General features: G+C 44.8%; 1 protein-coding gene across 4 annotated transcripts in view; it reads right to left on the bottom strand.

Annotated features, from left to right (window-relative positions):
* Window positions 1-23,780, bottom strand: part of SLMAP (sarcolemma associated protein) — a 114,283-nt gene extending 90,503 nt beyond the window's left edge. For 2 of the 4 annotated variants that reach the window (XM_083156247.1, XM_083156249.1), the window contains exon 1: window positions 22,678-23,780. In XM_083156247.1, the coding sequence (XP_083012373.1) occupies window positions 22,678-22,875 (198 nt within the window). In that variant the 5' untranslated portion in view covers window positions 22,876-23,780. The remainder of the gene's footprint in view (window positions 1-22,677) is intronic. The other 2 variants (XM_083156248.1, XM_083156250.1) reach the window with 1 other exon arrangement.
* Between the last annotated feature and the right edge of the window lie 3,020 nt (window positions 23,781-26,800).

Genomic DNA, 26,800 nt, shown 5'->3' with positions numbered 1-26,800 from the left:
CTCCCACAGCGAGAGTGGTCATTGTAATTCCAAACGGTAACACAAGCTGAGAAGTTGTAGTGAGCTCATTAGGTTTATCCCATTCACAGTCTGCTAGAATGTGCTAGCAGGCCAGGATTGCAGAATTCCCTAGGGCCAATATGCCTGATACAGTTACAGCTGCCTCCTAACGCATGAGGCCCATAGTACTGATGTCAGTGGATACACAGCTGCCCATCTCATCACCTTTCTAACAAGGATCCTGCTAGATCTGCAGTATTTGATTATTTAGCTGCATGCATCATCTACAGTAGGTGAGTACGTGCGACACCCACCCACCAGATTTAACACTTACGTTAGTGGGAAATAGAAGAATTTTTTAGTGGTAAGAATTGTAACAAATTCTATTGAGTGACCATGCCGCAAGGCCAACTAGAGATTTTTACAGACTCGTGGGAGTACGCAATTGCAGGTACACACTGCACCATCCGGGCCAAATGTCATTCCGATTTGCATTGAAATGACATCTTACAGCGTACATAGACTCATGGGAGAAGAAGTGTCCGCATTGGCATTGAGACGAACCATGACAGTTTGGTTTGCAGCATCATCAGCATCTCCATGTGTTTATTTCTGAATAGCAATCCATTTGGAGCTACCTATGCTGCCCTCATATGCCCAGTGTCGACACAGGTGGAGGAAACACTGACAATCACCTTACAGGTGTTAGGGGGAACCCTAGAGACAGTACACAGCCCGCGGTCAGACACAGAGGGACCCGATTCCTGACCGCACACTACTCCTCCGTCACTCCTTAATATAAGAGCATGCATATAAGGATAAGCATCCCGCTCAATTCCACTCACTCGTAAGTACTGCGGCTATTTCAAATTGAGAGGAGGGGTACTAACTGAAAAGCCTAATCAAAGGTTACAGAAGAGAAAAAAGTTGGAAACCGCTGGCCTAAAGGGAGACACAGCAACCCATGCCAACAGAGCAGCTGATAATAGGAGCATACACACTTGCCCATCAGCCACACATGCAAGCTCCTGCGACCAGCGATTAGAATGGGGCTGAAAACGGGAGCGCGCACCCGGCGATTTATCGCCGGGGCACACTCCCATCACTGGCAATATGGTAGCCAGCGACCATATTTCCAGCTATTTCAGCCCCTATCGCCCCCGTGTGTACACTGCTTTAGTAGGGAGGGCCATGCACTGGGATATTATGGGAGAGCAGCTGGTCCTACACCTCTAAATCACAAAGAAGAATGCAGACCATTGACAACGATGGATGTGTTTGGCCTCAGTCAGAGTGTACAGTACCCATGGTAAAGCATGGAAGTGGAGACATTATGGGGCTGTTTCAGAAGTATAGAGATGTTCGTTCATAACTCTGTGCTCCCTACACTGTCGCAGTTCTACGGAAGCGACAAATGTTTTGATCAGGATGACAATTCCACCAGTTATGTTGAGAACTTCTGGTATGAATTTTTAGCAATTGGGTGCGTTCTAGGCTGACATAACCTTCTTCAGTGTCACAGTACTGTAAACTGTACTTAAGGTGTGATGTGGAAAACTTACCACCTAGTGTTGACCAGGACCTCGCTAAGAAAGGTGACAACAGTAATCTCTGCACGTGGTGGACCTACAAAGTACCGACATCAATAAAATATTGATAATCTATTTGCTGTCAGTGTCCAATACCACTGATCTACATCGGAGAGGGAAGGGAGGGAGGGAGGGAGGGAGGGAGGGAGAGGGAAACCTTTCCAACCTGATCAATGATTGGCTCCACCTGCATGTGTGGTCATGTTAAGTTCTAGATCCTAGAACACTGAATAGACTAGTCACAAAAGATCTAAAAACAGGTCTACAGTAATGCAGCAATAACCTGGCATTTATACCAGTTTACATCACAATGTAAAACTCACATCACATTTGTCAACTAACACCAAGACGTAAGCCACGTTTAAATCCATGGTTACGCTGAGCAACCTGTTATCCAGCAGAAGCTAGGAGGCCATTTGTTAGCAGGACACATAGTGCGGTCACAAGTGTTTCGCAGCTGTCGCAATGCCAGTCATGGAAGTCTTATTTACCATAATTTATTTATAGTGCAAGCTTATTAAGTTCCATTTTACCATTGTATAAAAAAAGACTGTTATATGGTATAGGGTCAGATTTACCAAGACTTGGAGAGAAATAAAATACCAACCAATCAGCTGTCATTTTAAACGCAGGCTTTTGGGTGCCCAAGTATCCCCTGTTGGGCCTAGTACTTACATGGGTCTAGCCGCTTAATGTAGATAAATCAAGTGCAATTGGATGCAACAAGTGTGATTATGGCCTCTACTATGTGTCAGTGAATTTATATAAAAAATATATATTTTTTTATATAATATTATATTTAGTGACATACATGTGCAAGCATGGCCCAGTTGGCCAAACTACAAGCTTATGGTGGCACCTTGAGAACCAGATAATTTGCAATAGAAAATTATTAATATTGAATACTTAACCCCACCCCCTCCCCCACCTGACCCATCGCACCCTACTCCAGACTAGCATTTTTAAAGTTATGGATGTCCCAAAGCAGATTATTGAAAACCTATTTAGCAGATCACAAACCCCACCCCCTCCCCCACCTGACCCATCGCACCCTACTCCAGACTAGCATTTTTAAAGTTATGGATGTCCCAAAGCAGATTATTGAAAACCTATTTAGCAGATCACAGCCCTTTAGTTGTGTGTGCCTCGCATACCTTGCAGGATTTGTATGAGCTACACTATGAAAAAACACAAAAAAACGTATCCAACCTTTTTTACACGCTTATACAAACTGTATGAAGTAGAGAAGAAATACATTAAGCTCTAACAGGTATTCGGACAGAATGATGGCATACCACAGGGAATATTGTTAAACAGTGGGAGATAAAATCCATATTACCATTAAAAATGCTGCCTTTTTTTTTTCTTGACAGTTAATTGACTCCCACTTGTTTCATTGTAATGCACGCTGATCACACACTTGTAAAACAGAAAATCATAGCTGCAGCTAGACAGGTTCAGAGCGGTTACATAAAAGTAGCACCGCTGAAACCATCACTCACTGGGAGGAGACACTTAACAAGAGGTGAAACTGCCACATTCTAAATGAGGTGACATCCAGGCTTTTATAAAGGCCTGTACTTCCCTACCGCTCCCAACCATCCCCTGACAATCTACCACAAGGACTACTGTCCATGCATGGACTACTGACTGGAACCTGCTTTAAATGTCAAGACCTTCCATGCTTGATAGCTCACACCTATCGTAAAAACCACACTGGATCCTTATTACCTTCAGAATCCATATGAAGTACCATCAAGACCCCCCATCATACATCTAAAATCTGCCCTTTACTCCAGCTTAAATACTCAGCCACTAGGATTGCCATGTCTTACTCCTGCCTACAAGGTGTATTTTCACTACAAAACCTCAAATCATCACAGCAAATTTACTAATCAGCAGGTAGAAAACTAATGATCTTCCCTAACAGGAGTTTATTCCAAGCATTTACTTACCAATATTACTCCTGAGTTATCCTTACCTGACCCATGGTAAAAATCGAAATCCATGGTAAACAAAAAGGAAGTATGTATAAGAATATTGTACAGTCAGTGGCGGCTCTTACCCTTGGGGAGGATGGGGGCTGCCGCGATGTGGGCCCCCTCCGGTGCTGCCACCACTGCTGTGCTCCCCACTGCTGCCGGTCCCAGTCGCTGTTCCCCTGCACGGGGCCAGTGCATGCGCAGTAACTTCATACATACCGTGCATGCGCTGGCCCAAGCCTCCATGGGCTGCCTTTGCATCAGCCCCCAGAGGCTTAATCAGGTTTCTTAGTCCGGCACATGGGCAGCGGCGTCCACGTACCTGCGCAGAACCCGTCTTCAGGCCTTCCCCACAGAAAAGCATCCTGGAGGGAGGGAACACCTCCCAATGGGACTGCCTTGATTGACTGGCAGGTCAGTCTTCCAACAGGAAGTCACTGCCAGTCACAATGAAGCCAGAGAAGTCTCACAGACTGCATCTGGCTTCATAGGCAGAGAACAGTTGTGGATTTACCTAGGGGGGGCTGCAGGTAAAAAAAAAAAAAACACCACTGATATTGTAAGTTCTAAACTGGAAAATCACAACATATGCAACAAAATCCATTACATGTGATAAGGCAGGCAAACAAAATACAGTTATGTACTTATGCCTATGTAAAACGATGAAAGACTAATTTAGTTTATAAATGCTTTACAGTTGGCCGAGGAAGGCCTTGCAGGTGACACTAGTAGCACTCATTTGGCATGAACGAGACCGGAGTTTTCTACGCCGGCCTAGATGGCGCCATCGTTCAGGTGTGCACAGTCACCGGCGCAGACATTACTGTTGTTCTGTAATTTTTACATGCTGATAACTAGTACAGAAATAATACCTAGTAGCTGAAATGTTAACATACAAATAATAAAACTGAGGGTGGGACACAGATTGTACCAAGGATTTTGTCTTAAATGCCTATTTTATTACTTTATCGTTTGTGGGCGAGATCTCTGGCAATTGGTGAAGTATTTCTACCCCACCAACCCGCCCCCCCTTTGCAGGCTAGCCCATCCGCATCATAACCCTATGGCGAGGTTTAAAATTTTTTTTATTTGAAATAACTTTCAACATTGTCAACCTTTTCGCTACATCTGATCCATGACAGGGGTGAAGGCTCTTTACATACATTCTGGAAGTATCAAGAAGCTTTAGAATATCTCCTCCCTGTGAATGGTAACATCTATAAAGTAATTCTTGGCAATCAATCATCAGAATAGAAACAATCACGTAGGACGCTCTGGGAGTTCAGTGATGAGAAGCACAATCCAACAGATAGCGTATAGGGAGCGTGAACTCTTAGCCTGGAACACGTGAGCAATGACTACAGGCTGAACAGTCTCCAGGGAAACGAGGAAATCTAATACCGGAAACCAATCGGTGAAACCTCTGCACTTGGAAACGTAAAATGAAATCGTGTAAATAAACATCCAGTATTTTGTCGTCATCTGCAGCAAAACAGGAAACAGCCAAGTGCTTAGATCAGAGTCAGCGCTGGGACCAACAGAGTGCACAGAAGAATGTAACCACATGGATAAACACTGATTCTAGTGGTCGGTTACAGGGAAGTGATGAGCGATTCCCAGGCACGAATAGGAGGCCACTGTTCTGCCAAATAATCCTAACATCTATAGATGTAACGTATACTATACACACCAGACTCTTACTCAAACTTTTCCTTAGCATTCCAAAAAATTCCTCATTATGCTAAAAATAGGAATTTGGTACTCACCATTAATTCCCTTTCTCCGAATCCAATGGTGGACACTGCAGTCACTACGCTGTGGACAGACTGGTGTCTTGGAGGAGTCTGTGTTGCAGCCCTGTCTGCTGTGGCGGGTCCCTGTCACCTATAAGCCAGGATCAAAAGCGCACTCTTCAATTCACGTAGCAGGCAGCCAGCAGCCCTGACTGCCTGTACACACACACACATATAAATAAAAAAAACGGTCAAAAAGAGCACCCTGAATAAAGGAGCCCCAGACCCAGGGATCCGATTCCTCTGGGCACATTACTAAGACTGGAGTCTGAGAGGGGGGGGGAGATACAGGGGGAGTAGCCATACCACACTTCACTTCATTATGCTGACTCCTCCAAGACACCACTCTATCCCCAGCCGTGCCCCCTATCGCATAAAGGAGAAATAGTCAGAAAGAAAATATACAGACAAATGCACCATACATCTCCAATCAATAAGAATCCTGCAAGACCGAAGTGGAAGCCCCACTTCTCCTCGGCAGGGATCAAGGTAAAATCTGACCATCTTCCTAAGATTAATAAGTTCCTATATCTACCCAATGGTAAAGCACAGAATGGGGGGGGGGAGGAGTTAAAGTTGTGACGGCAGAAATTTTAGTACAATTGTAGTGTACATTCTAGCACCCGCCATCTTTTAAAACCCATGCAGTTCCTCTTCCCTGCCTGGGGTGTCGCTGTCTGCTGTAGTGCTTCTAGCACAGTGTGGTTTGTATATCAGCACCGATATGCAAACCAGACCTGTGGTAGAAACACCACAGCAGACAGCGACACCCAAGGCAGGGAACAGGAACTGCATGGATTTTCAAAGATGGCAGGTGCTAGAATGAACACTACTATTGGGAATACTCAATCAAACATTTTGCTAGGATACTGCAAGGATATTGAGCTCTATAAAAAAGGTATATGATGTGCCAGATAGAGCAGTTCATAAATGGGAGGTCACTAAACCTTGCAGAAAAGTCAATGGGCATCTGATTGGGCACCCGACAGATGCCCATTCCTACAGACATCCACTAGTTGGTGCATGCAACAACTGAATCATATCATATGGGGTGAATTTACTAATATGGGAGTTCTATTGATCATGCCATCTTTGATAGAACTCCCATATTAATAAGTGTGTGTGTGTGTGTGTTTATAATAATGCCCATAAAATGTAAACATAGGTATAATCCACAAAAAATAGAAAAGTAGTTCACTTTCAATTGAGGTGGACCATTAGACATTTTCCATACATGTGTAGGAATGCATTAATGATCACATTGTGGTTTAACCACAATACATTCCGGTGCTTGGACCCTGTGGGTACCAAATAATGCCATCTAAAGATGATGTCTAAAACCTGTCCCATCACCACAAAAGGACAGTTCTTACTGGGTGAGCTGCATTTTGCTTAAATCTTAATGGTCAAGGCCTTAATAAACCATGGCGGTCATTGTGGGATGAATTGCATTAAAGATATATATTTCCTTCTCATGGAGTGAAGAGGTATAGCCCGATCTCCCCCATAATGGCACGCATACACCAGGGTGCACTCTTGCTTGAAATAGGGGAATCCCCATAGTAGAAAAAAAATGGCAAGCTTGAACGAAAATGAGCAAAAGTATCAAGTGAGTAGACCAGGGATGGGCAATAAGCTTCCCTCCAGCTGTTAAACTACACATCCCAGCATGCCTTTCCTTATTTTTGCTATTCAGCCATGCTGAAACATGCAGAGCATGCTGGTATGTGCAGTATTTCAACAGCTGGAGGGCCACCGCTGGTGTAGACCTTCTGTAGCAATGGGGTTAAAAGAAATGATGTCATTTAGGTGACATCATTGGTTTATAATGTTAGGCTGAGATGAAAGGCTGACTAGTATCATTTATAGAAACTTTGTATAACCCATTTATAACACTACTCAGGCCTGTTAGTGGAAAAAACGCTAATATGTACAAACTACTTTGAAAACAAGCAATTAGCGCATCATACGAATGAACTGAACACAAGGAAGAGCCAAGCAATGACCCAATGTTAGGGAGGGGAGTCAACACAAGGTCTCTCTGGCTTTTAATCTAGAACAGCATATTCATAATATGTAAAGATATGGAGCATAAAACAAGATTCAGCAATTTCCTGTGTAGGACATAATGCTTTACAGCTGTGAGAGATCTGCCTGTACCTTACCCTGAAATAAGCGCCCACCTCCCCTCCCACATCCACTAGAACACAGGAGTTCGCTCCAGCACAGCATCATGTAGGAGAGAGCTGCAGACACAGACAAGCGCTGCCTGAAACGTGATGGGAAAATGCTCTGTTCCACAGAAGGCTGATCTCCAGCTAGAACACTATAGCAAGGACAAGTTTAGTCCCAACACAAGATTTTCCCGCAGGAGTACCAAACCTAAAAAGCCATCTTGAATCATTGCTCCTTCATACAAATAGGACATTTGCAAAAATAACTATATTATATCTCCTACACACACACACACACACACACACACACACGGGTGACAGCCATTTTATTTATTAAAGCAATATTCAAGGGAACACCATGACATCACTGACGCACAAAGCCGCCAGTGCTAGTTAATGTTGCGTCATGCATCAGTGATGTCAGTGGATGTGAGAATGCATTGGCTGCGTGCTATGGAGTACTGGAGCAGCCCACAGTATAATTTGCTTCATTGTTCAGGTGACAGGTGCTGGTTAATTCATTCATTTTTTTTTTTAATGTCTCACATTTCTATTCCACAGGACAATGCTGGGGATCAGCCCAGATATAAAGTCCACTGCTAAAACATACGAAAGGGAAGTCCAGGATGATTATTTGGATACAGAAGTGTAATTTTAAACAGAGTATCGGACGTAAATCAGCCCTGCAATATATAGGGCAAGGGTTTCCAATCTTTTTTGAATCACGGCACCCTAGAGTATCGGAATTTTTTCACGGCACCCCTAGGTTAAAAAAAAAAAAAAAAATGAATTACAGTAGATTGGGTTTATATTTGATTCTTAGGGTCAGTTATGTGGTAAAGGCAGGGGGTAAAAAGTGGGGGGGAACGGGGTGGAACTGAGTTCCACCACCTCTAATGGTGAGGTGAAACATTTTAACCTCCACATTGACCCTGCACAGTAATTCTCACAGATGCCAAAAACCCTACCACTGTCTCTGCCTAATGGGGGGAGGGGAGGGGTGTTAATTAGGTGGCATAGAGAAATGAGTTTCCCCACCTCTGCATGACCACTTTATGCCCTGGGTAAAGGGCAGGATTTGCTTCTGTTTGTACACATTTTATGATTGGCAGCCACCAGCACTGGTTTTGGCCATAAATAACCATAAATAATTTGAATTGGTCCTGGACTACCAACCTGGGGCACCCCTGCAAGTGTCCCGCGGCACCCCAGGGAGCCACGGCACACAGTTTGGGAACCACTGATATAGGGCGATATTATTTGAATCCATAGAAACGGCCTTAAAGCTTCTTTTATGCACAAACTTTCATCTTTGTGGGAACTAGGTCACAAAACCCTAATCACAAGAACTACATCAAGAATTATAGTAAACGGTATCTGCCACCGATACCTTTCAGTGACGTCACCGGGACTGACTAAACATGCAGGTTGTTTGGCTATATTGCCAACTTGACCTGCATGTTCAGTAGAGGTCACACATCGTTAATGACACATGGGAACATGCACCCATAATGAGGTGCAAAATGGTTAAAACAAAACTGGGAAACACAAATTCATGCTGTCACTAAATCAGGGATGGGGAACCTTTGGTCCTCCAGCTGCTGTTTAACTACACATCCCAGCATGCCCTGCAACAGTTTTAGCATGGGCAAAGAGCAAAACTGTAGCAGGGCACGCTGGGATGCGTAGTTTGACAACAGCTGGAGTGCCGAAGGTTCCCCATCACTGCACTAAATGAACCCACAGTAGCATATATGGTTCTGCAGAGTCACAATAAAGGGGTCATCTTGGATAATGTAGGGGCTGGGATGAATACTTCAGTTTAGATTAAAACCAATAGCTCTCCAATATCTAGTGCTGGTCATTAAAGGTTTTATTATTACTGCCAATAGCCTTTCACACTGCAAGCTTCAGGGTGTGCGGGAATTCCGGCATGTCTGCCACTATTTTTAAACCGGCAGTCATTTACAAGGCAAAACAAATCTGGTTATGCCTTGAAAAGGATTGCCGCTTTAAAGACATGGACAGCCTCTCCACAATTCCCACACAGTTGGCAGCGCACAGGATATTAAGGAAGACCCCACATCTGAGAAGTATAAGGGGCCGCCATTAAAATTGATGAGAATTCAATAATAAATTAAGTTTAATTTTTTTTAGAACATAGAGGGGGAGTTGTATTAAGCCTTGGAAAGAAAAACTAGAGTAATTACCTAAAACAACTAATTTTAGGGGCAATATAATTATTTTGGGTGCCTATAGTGACAGGAGCTATTGAATTGTTTGAGCTACAGCCCTGTGCTGGTTCAGACTAACCCTTTTTCGTTCCCCAAATAAATGACCGCTACAATTCAGGACAGTGCAAGCAGAAATCTGCGATTAAATGCAGCCTTAAGGTTGGGGGCTCAAACAACGTAACTGCTGTCTAGAGAAGCCAATTGGTTGCTTCAGGCTATTTCTCCACTTTATCTCTCTCCCAGGGTTAAAACATATGCATTACATATATGTGTATAAAACCAGGACTACATACATTTTCATTCACTATACAAACCAACTAAGTGTAACCCTACACAAAATGCCACAGGCTTCAGAGGCCCTGTACACTACACCATAAAGACAGCTGAAAGGGGAAAAGGACACATTTCTCAAACATCCATCCAGCCCAAACAAGTATATGTACAATGATCGCAGACTGTAAGGAGTAAAGCCCCATACACACCATGTGATCGATATGGTTTACAATATCACCTAGTGTGTACACTCCATACTGTTAACGATGTGTGACTTTGCGCATCGTTAACAGCCCTCATTATCGATGGTCATGTTGCTACATGACTGTCGCTCCCTTTTCCCCCCAGTATCGGCAAAGGTGTATGCACCACCAACAATATCAGTGTGTAACGTGGTATCATGGACGGTGTAACGGTTAGCATTACTGCCTCACAGTGTTGAGTGTATATTCTCTCTGTGCTTGTGTGGGTTTCTTCTGGGTACTCCGGTTTCCTCCCTCAAACCAAAAATATACTGGTAAGTCAATTTGCATTCAACAAAAATTAACCCCAGAATGTCTGTGTGTGCGTGTACATGTGATAGGGAATATAGATTGGGGATACGGTCATTAGGTCTACAGTAACTAGAGCGACAAGCATTGGGTCCACACCACTAGGTCGACAATCACTGGGTCGACATGGGCATAGTGGACGGTCAAAAGGTTGACATGGGGTTTTTCACTGTTTTTTGAGCAGACATGCGGTATTTACTCTAGAATGTCTGTGTGTGCGTATACATGTGATAGGGAATATAGATTGGGGATACAGTCATTAGGTCTACAGTAACTAGGTCGACAAGCATCAGGTCGACACCACTAGGCAGACATGGGTTTAGGTCAGCATGGAGTTTTTCACGGTCTTTTGAGCAGACAGGCGGTATTTCATGCCCTACCATCCACTAGGACGTGGTGGGAGAATAAAAGCATATGCGATGTCGCTAGTGTCGACCTTAAACCATGTCGACCTAGTGGTGTCAACCCAAGGCTTGCCGACCTAGTTATGGTCAACTAAACAAAACCAACCCATAGATTGTAAACTCCACTGGGGCAGGGACTGATGTGAATGTTCAACTATTCTCTATAAAGCGCTGCAGAATATGTGTGCGCTATATAAGAAACTGTAAATAAATAATAATGTTTGGAATTGTAGAATTGGGTACAATAGGCATTAAGAGCCAGATGCCCTAAGCTTCAAAAGTGATAAAATGGAGAGTGATAAACAACCAATCAGCTCCTGCCTGACATTTTTCAAGCACAGTCTGTGACATGGCAGGTAGGAGCTGATTGGCTGGCTGTTTATCACTCTCCATTTTATCATTTTTGAAGCTTAGATCTGGGAAGGTTGAAACTCACAAGGGGTAGAAGACATCAATTTGGAAAGGGAGTAATTACTGACTAATAAAGGTAATTGGAAACTTCCAATTGCCTAATTAGTCCTTAGGGGGGTGCTGCAGGGGTGCAATGGGACCTACACACACATAGAGATTTTGCTGAGCAATGCTAGATCGCTCAGCACATAGTGCTGCACAGCGATGTGCCAGAGTTCTCCATTGAAAATACTGGCCCTGAATGGTGATCTAACTAGATTTCTCCAGCATGCTAGATATTAATCGCCAGGCAATAGAGACACATGGGGCGGCACATTGCTATCGCTATGGACATTATCTAAGTAATCTAGTCTAATGAAGTCCGATTGCTTAGAAAATGTCCTGAAATCGTCCCACGCCCCAAAAGAGCAAGATCCCATTTTTTCCCCTCAAAATATAAATTATATAAAAAAAAAAAAAAAAAACGACGATCTGGAGATCGGGGGTTAGGGAGACAATCTCCCTAATTGAATAGCAAAACTGAGGGTCGATAATGATGTTCTCCATCGTCATGTAAGCATCTGTTGCCGCCAGCATTGATAACTTTGTATGCAATTGTAGATGCTGGAATCCCACTGATTGCCTGCGTCTGCCAACATTGCTGGGTACACACATTGGGGGAAATTTACTAAGATGGGAATAAGACTTCACATGTGATGTTGCTATTGGCAACCAATCAGAACCTACTTATTTACTTAGCACCCTCTAGAGCAGGGCTGGGCAACACCGGCCCTCCAGATGTTAATGAACTACACATCCCAGGATGCTTTGCATTAGTTTTGCTATGTGGCCATGCTGAAACGGATGCAAGGCATCCTGGGATGTGTAGTACATTAACATCTGGAGGGCCGGTGTTGCCCAGCCCTGCTCTAGAGGATAGTAGACAGGATCTGATTGGTTGCCCATAGCAACATCACATGTGAAGTAGAATACACATAGTAAATTTCCACCAATGTGCAGTATGTACCCAGATTTAGACCAAAGGAACCTGTAATCCTCCATCTCTTACACTACAAAACTATCACTTACTGGACACCATAAAGCCAGTGTCTCAAACTTGATCCTCAGGACCATAAATAGCTCCAGTTTTCCGGGTCACCCAGCAGTAGCACAGGTGCATTCATTACTCACGGACATATTTTTAAAGAACCACTGGTAGAAGCCAATTATTACCCTTCTGAGGAGACCAGGAAAACATGAACTGTTTAGGATCCTGAAGAGAGAGTTTGTGGTCTACAATAATTCATGTGGCTGTAGCACAAGGGCAACTGTGATTAGCGGATGGTGGAGTGGGGCAGGCATTGTCCTATACAACACAGCAGCAGTAAAGTGACCTTCAGGAGGTCCATCAGAGAATATATGGGATAAAACATTCCAAACATTTCCAGTCTTATAATCCAGTGTACAAAACAAGACCATGGAATATTTCCTATTCTTGATCTGGACATGTGAGTAACAGTCAGGGCTATAACTCCATGGAGTTGCCTGCCTCCTTGCTCCAAACCCTGAAGGGGGCACCTGCATGTACAGCAGCACCTGTGTGGTTCATCGCAAGATCCAAGTGTTACTGCTGCAGAGTTAACTGGCTGTATCCTAGGAGCCCTGAAAACAATTGTAATAGGGGATGGGACAGCTCTCGTCTAATCCCGCTCAGCCTGTGCTGCAGCAAGCAAGATGGGACCCACTGGTGAACGCCAATTCTGCACCATTTATTTCATTCCGTACGTCGTGTGCGCTCCCATAATGTGTCAGCATGCCTGTATATACATACACGACTTGTTTTCCCCTTTTCTAAGGGGGAGCAGCAAACTCCAACTTGCCTCCGGGCATTTGGGTTCAACATGCCTTTGGTAATAAGGCACAGTATACACATCTTTAGATATGTAACAGCACCAGATGGCTGTTACAATAGGGAAACGCCACTGAGAAGAATACCATATCATGGTCAAACAGGCAGAAACTCAGCATCAGGGATGGAAAGCCCCGCACACACGGGGCAACTAGAGTCCCATGCTGAGCAAGGTGCTTAAGTACAGATCACTCACATCAGTGCGCACATGCGAGGTACCTGCAATGTGTTCTGAGCAGGGTTTTGCCTATGCTTATAGGCAAAAAGCTGCAATCTAAGCAAGATATACAGTGCATGCACTACCTCATTGCCATAGCTAAAGGGTGTACATACAGGCTTAATAGGCTAAAGTGACCTAGTAAGATCGCTTACAAATAGGGCTTAAACCGCAGTCCATGTTACAGGTTGTGCTACAGAGTCATGGGAGAATTCAATTGCTTTCGGACCACCACAACAAAATGGATGCCAGAAGCCAACGTCTGCTCTACATCCATATATAATTACAGCCATCTGTAAGAGCTACCTTTCCATAGAAAACAATTAGTAATATTACATACAGTACAAACACAGGCCACAATTAGTGCTCTGCATTCTGTATGTAGCTATATATGACCTGATGGACATCAGCTGTCTAATACGCTTCCACAGGCAGGAACAAGACTACCGCCCAATCACATTGTGCACAAGGTCAACAGAGCCCTGTGTCAAAAACAAAAAGAATCATCCATCTACAGTGAGCCATGTGGACCGGTAATGACTAACCCAATTAGTATACAAATGAAGATTCGCATCTAGCTTGCCAATTAGCTGTGTCATCCAGAAAATATTTATGTAGGGTTGAAGAAGACTGTTTAGGCCAATTTAATGTCTGCAAATGCAAAGTATTGCAACAAAACTAACAGCAGTGATATTAGGGTGTTGTCTGATCATTCTAACCATAGATACACTAAAAATGGTTTTCATATACAGTCAGGAGCAGAACAGGGTGTGCCGAGATACCCTTAAGTAGATAAGACAAAATATAATTAACCAAGTGTTCATTCTAGCACCCACCATTTTTGAAAGCCCATGCAGTTCCTCTTCCCTGCCTGGGGTGTCGCTGTCTGCTGTGGCGTTTCTAGCACAAGTCTGGTTTGCATATCAGTGCTTATATTCCAACCACACTAGTAGCACTACAGCAGACAGCGACACCCCAGGCAGGGAAGAGGAACTGCATCGGTTTTCAAATATGGCAGGTGCTAGAATGAAAGATATTAACTCACCTGGAATACATCAGTCGGTTAACGGATTATTAAGCAGGATGTCAGTCTGACCATAGATAAACAAACTTACCAACTGTTGGCACAAGGTGTTGTGCTTGGCTTCACAAGTGAATGGGCCTTTGCAGCATGTACGACCACCCATACACACAGCACAATGCAAAGAGAGATCTGCAGTCAAATGTGCTGCAAAGCTGCAATATGTCTGAACAACATTGTTCATGCTGATACAAACATGCACGGTATATCAGCGTTCATTTGAACGGTTTACATATTGGCAAGATTTTTCCCTTCTGCTCAATGGGAGGTTTCTGTCCACGCTGAGTTCGCCTTAGGACACCCGCGTTACTGTTTCACAGGTGTACCCCCCCCCCCAGTCAAACTCCCCACCTGCCACTGTTACAGACTGTAGCAGCCACAGACCGTTAACGTCACAGGTGTACCCCCCCCCCCCCCCCCAGTCAAACTCCCCACCTGCCACTGTTACAGACTGTAGCAGCCACAGACCGTTAACGTCGGCCTATCTCAGCAGCCATCTTTGTTCATACTACTTGAGATCATTAAACCGAAGGGGTACATTTACCAACTGGCAACATTACCAAACAAGGATTTTTATGATTTATTTTATTTGACTGTTCTTAGGATCTATAAAGTGCCACATTTTTTTGAGGGACAAAACCGTGTTGTGAATTGAAGTACTTAGAGCAAATACATAAATGTTGATACTTTATGCACCGGGTATGGCTTAACCCCTTCCTGACAGAGCCAGTTTTTGCGTTCCTGACAGAGCCCTTTTTTTCAAATCTGACATGTATCACTTTAGTGGGGATAACTTTTTTTTGCTTTTACTTATCCCAGTGATTTTGAGATTGTTTTTTCGTGACACATTGTACTTCAAATTAGTGGTAAATTTGGGTCGATACAGTCTGTGTTTTTTTGTGAAAAATACCAAAATGTCGGAAAAAAATGGAAAATTTAGCAATTTGCAAAATGTTAAATTTTCTGCTTGTGAGACAAATAATCTTACCACTCAAAATAGTTAATAACTAACATAGACCATATGTCTACTTTATGTTGCCATCATTATTTCAACTTCCTTTTCATTTTTTTGGACACTAGGAGGCGTAAAATATGAATAGCAAATTCTCAAATTTTCAAGAAAATTTCAAACACTGATTTTTTTAGGGACCAGTTCAGTTCTGATGTGACTTTGAGGGACTTGTATGTGAGACACCCCCATAAATGATGCCATTTCAAAAACTGCACCCCTCACAGTATTCAAAACAGCATTTTGGAAGTTTGTTAACCCTTTAGGTGTTTCACAGGAATTAAAACAAAGTGTAGGTGAAATTTCAAAATTTCATTTTTTTTGCAGATTTTCAATTTTAATACATTTTTCTAAGGAACACAGTAGATTTTACTAGAGAAATGTGACTAAAAATTGATTCCCCCAATTCTTTGGTTTTCATAAATGTCCTATATGTGGCCCTAGTGTGCACGGTGACCAAACCACAGGCTTCATAATAGAAGGAGCACCTACTTGATTTTGGAGTCTCCTTTTTATGAGATTATTTTTTAGGCACCATGTAGGTTTCTAGGCACCATAAGATGCTAAAAGTTAGGAACCTCCCCCACAAGTGACCCCATTTTGCAAACTACACCCTTCAGGGAATTCATCTAGGGGTATAGTGTACATTTCAAACCCCCAGGGGTTTCACCAATTTTGATACAACTGGGCTGTGCAAATGAAAAAATTTAATTTTTCATTTTCACAGCTCAGTTGTATCAAAATTGGTGAAACCCCTGGGGGTTTGAAATGTACACTATACCCCTAGATGAATTCCCTGAAGGGTGTAGTTTGCAAAATGGGGTCACTTGTGGGGGGGTTCCACTGTATGGGTGCTTCAGGGGTCATTCAACCAGAATCTGTGCTGCAAAATCCAAATATCACTCCTTCCCTTCTGAGTCCTGCCATGCACCCAACTGGTATTTTTTGGTCACATGTGAGGCATTGCCATACTCGGGAGAAATTGGGGCACAGATTTTGGGGTGCTTTGTCTCCTTCATTCCTTGTGAAAATGAAAAATTTTGAGCCAGATCTGCATTTTTGTGTAAAAAAATGTACTTTTTTACACAAAAATGCAGTTCTGGCTCAAAGTTTTTCATTTTCACAAGGAATGAAGGAGACAAAGCACGCCAAAATCTGTGCCCCAATTTCTCCCGAGTATGGCAATGCCTCACATGTGACCAAAAAATACCAGTTGGGTGCATGGCAGGACTCAGAAGGGAAGGAGTGATATTTGGTGGTGGAATGAATGGTGGGTGCTATGTCGCATTAGCAAGACCCCGGAAGCACCAATACAGTGGAACCCCCCCACATGTGACCCCATTTTGCTCACCAGATTTTGGAGGGGGTCTGGCGCTGCGGCTGGTGGGGGGGTGGGAGGGGTGCTGGCGCTGCGGCAGCCGGGTGGGTGGGAGGGGGGAGCTGGCGATCGGTGGTGATCGGTGCTGTACTTAACAGCACCGATCACTGTGTTACCGAGCGGCTTAGCCGCCGGTAACACAGAAAACGCTGCAATTGGCTGTTCACATTTGAACAGCCAATCGCAGCGATCGCCGACCGGGGCTCAGGGACAGCAGACATCTCCAAACTGTCACCGCGTCTATGGACGCGGTGACAGTTTAAAACCATGACGTATATATACACGTCTTCGGTCGGGAATATCTATCTGTGTATATATATATATATATATATATATATATATATATATATATATATATATATATATATATATATATATATATACACACACACATACACACATATATATATATATATATATGTGTATGTGTGTGTGTATATACACACACACATATATATATATATATATATATATATATATATATATATATATATATATAATCATTTCATTTTATTTTTTTCATTTTTACACTGTCCCTAGTGCTGCTGCTGCTGGCGGGGGGAGGGAGGGGGGAGGCAGCGCTGCGGCGCATAGCAGAGGGAGGAGAGCGGCTGCCGGGTGCCGGGTAAGCACATAGTGCTGCCGGGTGGGAGGGAGGGGGTGTCCGCGGATCGGTGGTGATCGGTGCTGTACTTAACAGCACCGATCACCACCGTTTTCTGTGTTACCGAGCGGCATAGCCGCCGGTAACACAGAAATAGCTGTGATTGGCTGTTCAAATGTGAACAGCCAATCACAGCGATCGCCGACCGGGGGGGCATCCCTGCCCCCCCCGGGCGGCGAGGGGGGATGTCAGGGGGGATGTCAGGGACAGCAGACATCTCCAAACTGTCACCGCGTCTATAGACGCGGTGACAGTTTAAATCCATGACGTACATTTATGCCATGTGTCGGGAAGTACTTCCCGACCATGACGTAAATGTACGTCAAATGTCGGGAAGGGGTTAATATATAAACCAATTAAATTCCTGTGTGAAATCGCCGTTTCTGTACCGCCGAATTCTTAAACAGATATCGATACGGAGTGAGAATTCTGTATTATTTAAATGCACTACATTTGTTGTTGCAAAGTAATAGTCTGTAAAGAAACGGTGTTGGAGAATCCATAGCTAATGAGGCCTACACGGGGAGATGCGCTGCTAGAGCGTTCTGAGCAATACTAGAGTGCTCAGCGCGTGGCGCTGCATAGTGAAATCTGTCAGGGCCAGTGTTCTCTGCAGATCCCGGCGATTAGCTAGATTTTTCTAGAATGCTGGAAATAATTTGCCAGCGCAATAGCAATGTGCGGAGCCAAGCATCACTATCACTATGCACCTATACCAGGGGTGGGGAACCTTTTTGGGGACAAGGGCCGTTTGTAAAATGCCTCGCGGGCCATAAATAAAATTTTTTAAAAAGGACAACACACTTACAAGTTCACCTGCAGCAGCCGTCCCACACTCCGGCGGCTGCCGCAGTTTAAGAATTGCCGGTCTGTGTGGTCCGACGGCTGTGCAGGAAGTATAGGGGAAATCTTGCAAGAGGTCGGTAGTCCTCGCGAGATTTCCCCTGTACTTGACTCCCTCCGCAGCCACCGGGCAGGTGCGCGGGCCAGACAGACCGGCTGCGGGGGCCGTATACGGCCCGCGGGCCGGAGGTTCCCCACCGCTGCCCTATACACTGAGCAAAGTTGGGCGATCTAGTAATATCGCTTAGAAAATGACTACATGCGCAGACCCCATGAAGCTAGCTACACACTACACAATTACAGGGCCGATTTGACAAATAATCAGGTGATTGGGCCATATTGGGCTCTTTCCGTTGCCACCAAAACATTGTGCCAACACATCCATTAACATTTGCCATAACTCAAGAGCATGCATCTTAGATTTTGTGAAAAATAAACCGCACCTGAACGAATACATAATAATATTGACTCAGTCTCCGTTACCATGCTACATTAGAGCACATATCACTTTCCATTACTGTGATGCTCTCCTTGGAACACATACAGAAATGCAAATTGTATGCAATCATTGTTGCTTGTCACCACACGTGATTCTGCGTTATAGATTCATTCATCCTTTGTCAAGTCTGATGATTAAAAGCACAGCCTGCTTACACTTGGTCGTTGACTGAATGACAGAATATTCCTAGGAATGTGGGAGGGGAGGCAGAGCTGGACACAGATCAGCCGCACTTACACCTGCACGGAACTGGATGCGGATATCGGCCCTATAAGGCATCCATTCATTATCACTCTTTGCGTTCAATTAGATCTGGTACATAGAAACAATGGGCCATATTCAATGCCGCCGGCGAGGGCGGCAAAAAAACATATTTTTCAAATACCAATTTTAACATTCTTTTGCTAAAGCTGAAGTTCTAATACTTACAAAAAAACAAAAACGTTGAACCTGTTATTATATAGATCGATAGATAAAAGAACGCAAAGACATGACGAACCCAATGTGCGAGACATGTACAAATGCATATATGTGCAAGTATTTGCGGGGCAGGTCTTGGCAGCTGCGCGACGCCACGTGCAGCCGTTGAAATGGGAATATTGGCTGCGTTTCGCAGCTAGGGTGCTACCCTAAAGAGGCGAGCAATTCGCTAACCAGCGAAGTGTTCATATCTCCGCAATTGCGATTTTGTACGCATATCGCGGGAGGGACCCAGCATGCGAGGCGTTCTTGGCCTGTGCTGGACAGCCCCATCGCATGCTAGTGAAAGGATATATAGTTTAGTGAATTCTCGCAAAAACGTCAACTCATGCTGAATTAGGCTCATTGTCGTTTCTCAAAAATCAGTTGAACAGAAGAAATAGAAGGGACGATAATGCAATTGGTCTAGAAGGGTGCGGTTAGCTAGAATATCAACTATGGAAGTACAGAGACATCACAAGACAAACATTTTACATAGAAAAAAAAAATACTGGTTTGCTTTCTGTGTAGTCAATAGTACAAGCTGCTCCTCTCCATAGACTACACACCGTCAGGCATTACCTTACCGCAACTATTTATCTCCAGCACACCGCTGGCTGCATACTACTGACTCATCCCCGATAGGAAATAAACACCATGTTGGCAGTGCCACCAGCCAGTGGCATTATCACATAAAAGTTATGCAGCTTGTTCAAGTTTAACCAGCTTTTAGGTTTTTAGCCTCTGTAGGAGGATTTGGGATTAGAAAAAAAAAAAAAAAATGTCTGTCAGCGACAAACGCAAACATGACAAAGAAAACGTTTCTAACCCTTAAGTTCTAAAGTGTTTTTTTTATGCATTTTGAAGTTGATCTCTCAGCTTCCCACAGTAAATTGGTCTGGATCAGTCTGTAATTTGTTATTAACTGGTATCATCACCGACTGACCAGGATGACGAGAGGAATAGTGAACTGATACGTTAGAGAAGTGGTTCCTAAATGCAGTCCAGATCTAAGGATAATCATGCTTAGGAACAGATGACTAAAAGGCCCACCATAGAAGTCACCCGCGAACCCCCTTGAACCGCCAGGGAACCTCCAGGGCAGTAGCACCGCATATGATCAACCGTTTGCAATCCTTTTGCATATGATCAACCGTTTGCAATCCTTTTGCATACGATAGATCGTATGCGATCCCAGCCAAGCCTGACTATAGTGCAACTTATGCAATCTTCAGGCTTCGCTGCAAGCTCATGGGACTGCACATCACACCAGACTCGATGTCAAACTCATGAAATTTTGACACTTTTCCTCTGATTTATCACTGAAATTGGATGAAAAAAAAAAAAAGGAAACCAGTCCAAATCGCCATGGAATTGCCCTAGTGTATGGGTACCTTTAATAAGTACATCAGTTTGATTATGCAATCAGTAAACAAACAGGGATATCCCAAAACCCCAGATTGTTGGGGTGCCTTGAGCACAGCATATTGGAACCACTATTCTAGAGAATTTCAGTCCTCTAGAGTAAGAGGTAATAATTTGTAATGAATGATAAAATCGACAAATTGCAGTTACAGAAATCCCGGCACTCGTGCCACCATAAAGCCCTACTATAGGCGAATTTATGATCATACATCAGGAGGGTGCGGGCAGAAATCCACAATATGGAAAACATGCACGGTTAGGATGTCCAGGGACCAGATTTGAGAAGGACATGACCGCCTTCAAATCAATGTACAGAGAAATGCATTTACTTCCAGAAATCCCATACTAGATAGTTTATCACCATAACACACGGTGGGTTTAAGCTACTGTAGGTTCTAAATGCACATAATAATGCTTGGTAGCGGAGCAGCATTTCCAGAAAGCTGATTTAAATTGATTGGCTACAAGACCATCGTAATGCCCACATAGACCCAAATGAAACATCTGTCCTGAAAAACAGATAAACAGGACCTCAAAATGTAGAATAACTTAGAACAGGCAAGTCCAAAAGGTGGCCCTCCAGCTGTTGTGCAACGACACATTCCAGCATGCCTTGCTATAGTTTTAGCATTCCTTAATAGTAAAACGGGGGCAAGGCATGATGGGACTTGTAGTTTCACAACAGCTGGAGGACCATAGTTTGAACATGCCTGACTTAGAACATGAATAATCAAAACAAAAGCTTCATCTTGCACAGCTGTCAGTGCACCCCTGTGAATGGCTATATAATGGTGGGTGGGATGCACTGCAGGAGAGACATGGGGTAAGGTAGGTATAACTAGCACTGCAAATACAAAACTATGAACACTGAACTATTATTGTCACCATCTCTTGTGGGTTTTAATTACTTAAAATAACTGGGATTTTTCATGAGTCATACTTGTCAAGATCAATGCAATTTAGGAGTGTATTGCACAAGATACACCCAATAATTTCCCCAAATCAACAACCCACACTGCAATTGTTTCGATCATTTTGACAGCTGTAAACAATTCGCCAAACTCCGGGTCTAAAATATTTGACAGGCCTAAATGCCGGTCAGTATTACATTCAAAGTATGCTTAGGAGAGTCAACTTCTCGTTTGACTTGTTATAAGTACAAATAATGCTTACTAATGTGTTGCAGTACAGCGAGGCCCCAATTAGGATCTAACCAACTGTTCAGCAGAATCAAACAGGCACAAGTCCTCTCCTTCACCTATGACAGCACTATCCAACAAGACTTGGGGGCAGATGTATTAAACCTGGGGAAAAGATCATCGAAGGTGACAATGCATCAGCCATTCTGCACTTAACTGTTAAGTTACAGGCCGGTATTGAAAATGACAGTTAGGAACTGATTGGCTGGTGCGTTAATACATCTGCCCCTTGGTCCACTGCTCCCAAGCAAACGCTGGGCCTTTTCTGTGTCTATCAAACAGAAAAACCACAAATGCCATTGAGAAGCATCTGAAGAGACGGCATGGTTATAGCTGATGACTGCCACAATGTTCGTACTCTAGGCCCCCAGTGTGCTCAGCAGGAGCAGCTGGAGGTGTAAATCTATACCATCACAGAAGGACATACATTTCCATTTTAAGGAAATTGGATCTCCTCTTTCCCAAGAGAAGCAGAACCTGTCCCTGAGGTTTTCACTGCCAGCATAGACTGAAATTAAGTAACTGCTCCTGGGAGAGCAGGGTCATCACAAGCTGGGCACCATTCAAACCTTTATAGCACATTAATCCAGATTCCGTTGATTACCTTGCCAGTCTTGTGATCAAACCACACCAGTGCATGGTTCCTGGAGAGCACCTTACAATCAAAGGTGGCATTATTTTGCGCAGGGCGGCAGCGGGCCACCGAGCGGCCAATCTTGACGGGCTCGTCCAAGTAGACATGCCGCTCCTGAAAAGGGTGCGAATTTGGGCGGCAGGTGAAGATTGCAAAGGCTGAAGGCATCTGGGTCAGCTGTGGTAGAGGATCACTCCAACTGGAAACAAAAAGGGACAGGAAAATCCCTAATCCAGACTATCCACCGCTGGTCGTTACCAGACCTCCAGATATTCCAATGCAAAGTGATTACTGATTCATAACACACTCTGGCCAGAAGGACTTTGGGGCAGTCTGCTAACTATCCTTCCAGTTCCACAGCCAATACCCCATACTGGTCCCATGAAGGACCACCAGTAGCAGATAGAAATAATTGGTCTCCAGGTATCCAGCTTTCAATCCATCATCGGGAATGGTGCAGATAGAAACATCTGCCAGCCTGGTGCCAACCCTGTGCCAATGTCCACAATCTGCACATCCACTCCTCTCTGTAATGGTGCAGTGGGTGCTGTGCCAGGCCAGTTAGGGTGTGTGGCAGTGGGCAGGAGGCGAGTCCCAGCTAGCCTGCAGTCACATCCAGCAGGCTGCCAGCCTCCATGCCCTGGCAAAGGAGTAAGAGGAAGGCAGGTGAGGAGGATCTGACAGGTGGGAGAGGTGCAGGCACACAGCTCACAGGACTGGCGGCATCCTAAGAACAGGCGGCAGGGGAGAGTCTGGGTGCAGGGGCCCTCCCCCGGGGACAGGGCCGACTTCCCCCCGCTGCAGGAGTCTCCGGGCACGGCGGGGAGTTACGCGAGCAGCGGTGATAGGGTTAACACCTGAGGTGACCCTGGGGCGGAAGTTATGTAGCCGGGTACCGGGTAGAGCTCAGCCGGCGCCGCCCCTACCATGGGACGGAAAGTCCTCGTTCGGCTTGGCGATCCGGCAGCTTAGTGGCCCGCAGCCCCGCCGAGCTCCCCTTCCTCCCGCGCCGCCATATTGAATACGAGCGACCTCCCCACAGAGCCGCACAGCAGCCGGCCTCCTGCGTCACCGCAGCACGGGGCGTAGAGTGGTGGGCGGGGCGACACGATCAGCCAATCAGCGGCCGCCAGTCGCTAAACCGGCCCACTCCAAACTGTCAAAGGAAGACCCGCCCATCCCCGGAGTGAGAGGGAGAGAGCCCTGCCCCGGTGACCGGAGCGCTGTGACCCGGCCTTGTCCGCTCCTACCCGCATACGTGACTCCGGTGTGACGCCGCACGCGGTGTTTTTGTGGTGTTTCTGCTGTTTTGGGGGAAATCTTTGTTTTATTTTTAGTGGTGAAGGACAATTGTGTGTTATTGTGTATTTGGGGTGTGATGTGCTGCCTTTCTGTAGAACATTCATTAACTTTATATCTTTTACTTCTTTGTTTTCAACTAAAGGGGGTGTGGTGTGTTCAGTCGACGTGCATCTGGTCGACATGAGACTATTAACCTGTTTGGCATGCCAACAATGATTGTGTCGACATGGATGACATGTCAGAGTGTCAACTTGATGTCTTATTGGTTATGTACCTGGTCTAACCAGCTGTGACATCACTTCTGGCATAGACCTCTGTTGCGTCAGTTTTGGTAAGTATTTTACCCCTAACCCTCCTCCCATTTGCTTAACCTGAATCTCCCCCTGCAGCCCTAACCATTCCCTCTACAGCCCTAACCATTCCCCCTACCATTCAGATGTTTACATTTATTGCCGAATGTGACTGGGTCCAAAACAAAGAAAGCCTCTGCTTTATTGGTACCCCCATATACTGGACTTATATATTGGTTGTAAATTGCTTTTAACAGAATTGCTAGTTTCCATGCATGTGTACTGCCCGACTGTCTACATGCAAAATAAGTCACGCATAGGGGGTGACATTTTTGCCCAAATGACCCCTATTGCGAGGTCTGCTACTTGGACCCTCTTTAATCATGACCGTTGGATAATGTACTGTAATAGTGTTAGACAAGAGGCCGGGTGTGTGTGCCCTCTGGGGAACTGCATTGTGTTCTCATTATTTCCCATTAATATCTGGTAACATTTAGTGATTTCCTCTCCCCATTCCCAGCAGTAGATGTAGTCTTTATTCTAGCACCTGCCAACTTAAAACCCATGCAGTTCCTCATCCCTGCCTGGGGTGTCACTGTCTGCTGTAGTGCTTTTAGCACAGTATGGTCTGGTCTGTATATCAGCACTGATATGCAAACCAGATCTGTGCTAGAAACACCACAGCAGACAGCGACACCCCAGGCAGGGAAGAGGAACTGCATGGGTTTTCAAAGTTGGCGGGTGCTAGAATGAACACTAAGATGTCTTGCATCAAACCTTCTAAAGTGAAGGTGTTGCTCCTAGCAACCAATTGCATTCTAATTATCACTTTTTATAGAATGTCCTCTGTAAATGATGGCTAGAATCAGGTTATGGGAACATCTCCAATTGTCCTTATTTAAAGAATTGATAGATCTCCCTAATTGTCTTGTCACCAATCTTTGCCTAGCACAAACAGGTGGGTGCTCCTTGTTATGACGATGGTAAGAATAAAGCTATACCTCCTAATATCGACTCTCCCTGGAGGAAATACTACCAGACCTGGGTTACTTTGGCTTACCATAAACAGCGCTGATTTAACGTGAATTACTATTGTCCTTTAAAAATCAATGGTGAAACCTTCCATCAACAGCTTTATAAACCTGGCAAATAGTAAATATGGCACCTGGATTCATGTGTAATACTTTGCTGAGGGTACTCTGCCTCTGCTACTTTTATACGCGTACCCACCTTATTATAGTATCATTAGTCAATGACCACACCTCATCTCAAAATAGAGTGAAGAAAAATTACTTTTGATTTAAGCTATAGATTGTAATTCAATCTTTCATTTGCTAATTGTTGGTACTACATTTTCCTTACACAGGTGTAATAGAAGTTAAATAGGTACTTGCGCCCATTACGTAGTTTACGTAGTGGTGTATTCAGAATACAAATACAGCACTAGGCTGGCTACGTAAATTACGTAAGTGGCTCTGGAGCCCTAAAAATACACAATGCTTAATATCCCCACTATCCATGTCATACCCCCAGTATCCACTTCGACGTGGAGTTGATTTTATAAAGTGTGGCGAGTGCAGCGAGCCCAAAGCGTGGCGAGGGGACGCGAATATGCGTCCCCTCACAGGGCTCGGTGACTCGCTGCGCTCGCCACACTTTATAAAATCAACTCCATACCGACGTGGCTAGTAGGGGTATGATGTGGATAGAGGGGGTATGACGTGGATAGAGGGGGTAAAATGTCTGGTCTATACTTACCCTCCTCCGACCCAGGCACTGCGTCGATCCCCGCTGACTCACGCTGGGATCCACGGTGACTCCCCGGCAGTCACATTCAGTCCCCCTGCTCCGGCACTTGTACGCAATTAGTGTAGTGGCGCTAAGGGAGCAGGGAAACCATGTGATGCGCCGCCAGCGGCACTACACTGAATTACGTACAGCATTCGCTGCGAGTGCCGGAGGAGGGGGACTGAACGTTGCCGCCGGGGAGTGACCGTCGCTGCCTCCTGGGAGTAACCGTTGCCGCCGCCGGGGAGTCATCGGGAATCGCCGCCCGAGGAGGGTAAGTATAAACCACACCACCCTGCTCCCAGTGCTGCCTCCTGTATTATCACGGCGCCGGCTACGCTGACAACATAGCTTAGCCTACGGGCGCCCTGATAATACACAAGTACCGTTAATTATGCTGGTTATAGTTGTGGTCCCCTTAGCTAAGCATAGTGGGCCTAATTCAGGCCTGATTGCACGGCAATGAATTCACAAGCCTGGCGATTATTTATAGACTGCGCATGCATTTGGGCCATAGTACGCATGCGCAAGGCCATTCTCTATCCAATCCTGCTCCTTTCTTTAAATGCTGGCCATTTGCAAGGTGATGGACAGGAAGATGGCATTTGGGGGGTAGTAACTGTCCAATTTCTGGGAGTGTCAGGGAAAACGCAGGCACGCAGAAGCGTTTTTAGGAAGGGGGCAGGACATCAGCTTTATCCCCTATCATCCTA

This window comes from Crinia signifera, chromosome 8 (assembly GCF_055691185.1).
Source record: "Crinia signifera chromosome 8, ASM5569118v1, whole genome shotgun sequence".
Taxonomy (NCBI): Eukaryota; Metazoa; Chordata; class Amphibia; order Anura; family Myobatrachidae; genus Crinia; species Crinia signifera.
This window is presented reverse-complemented; position numbering and strand designations above follow the sequence as displayed.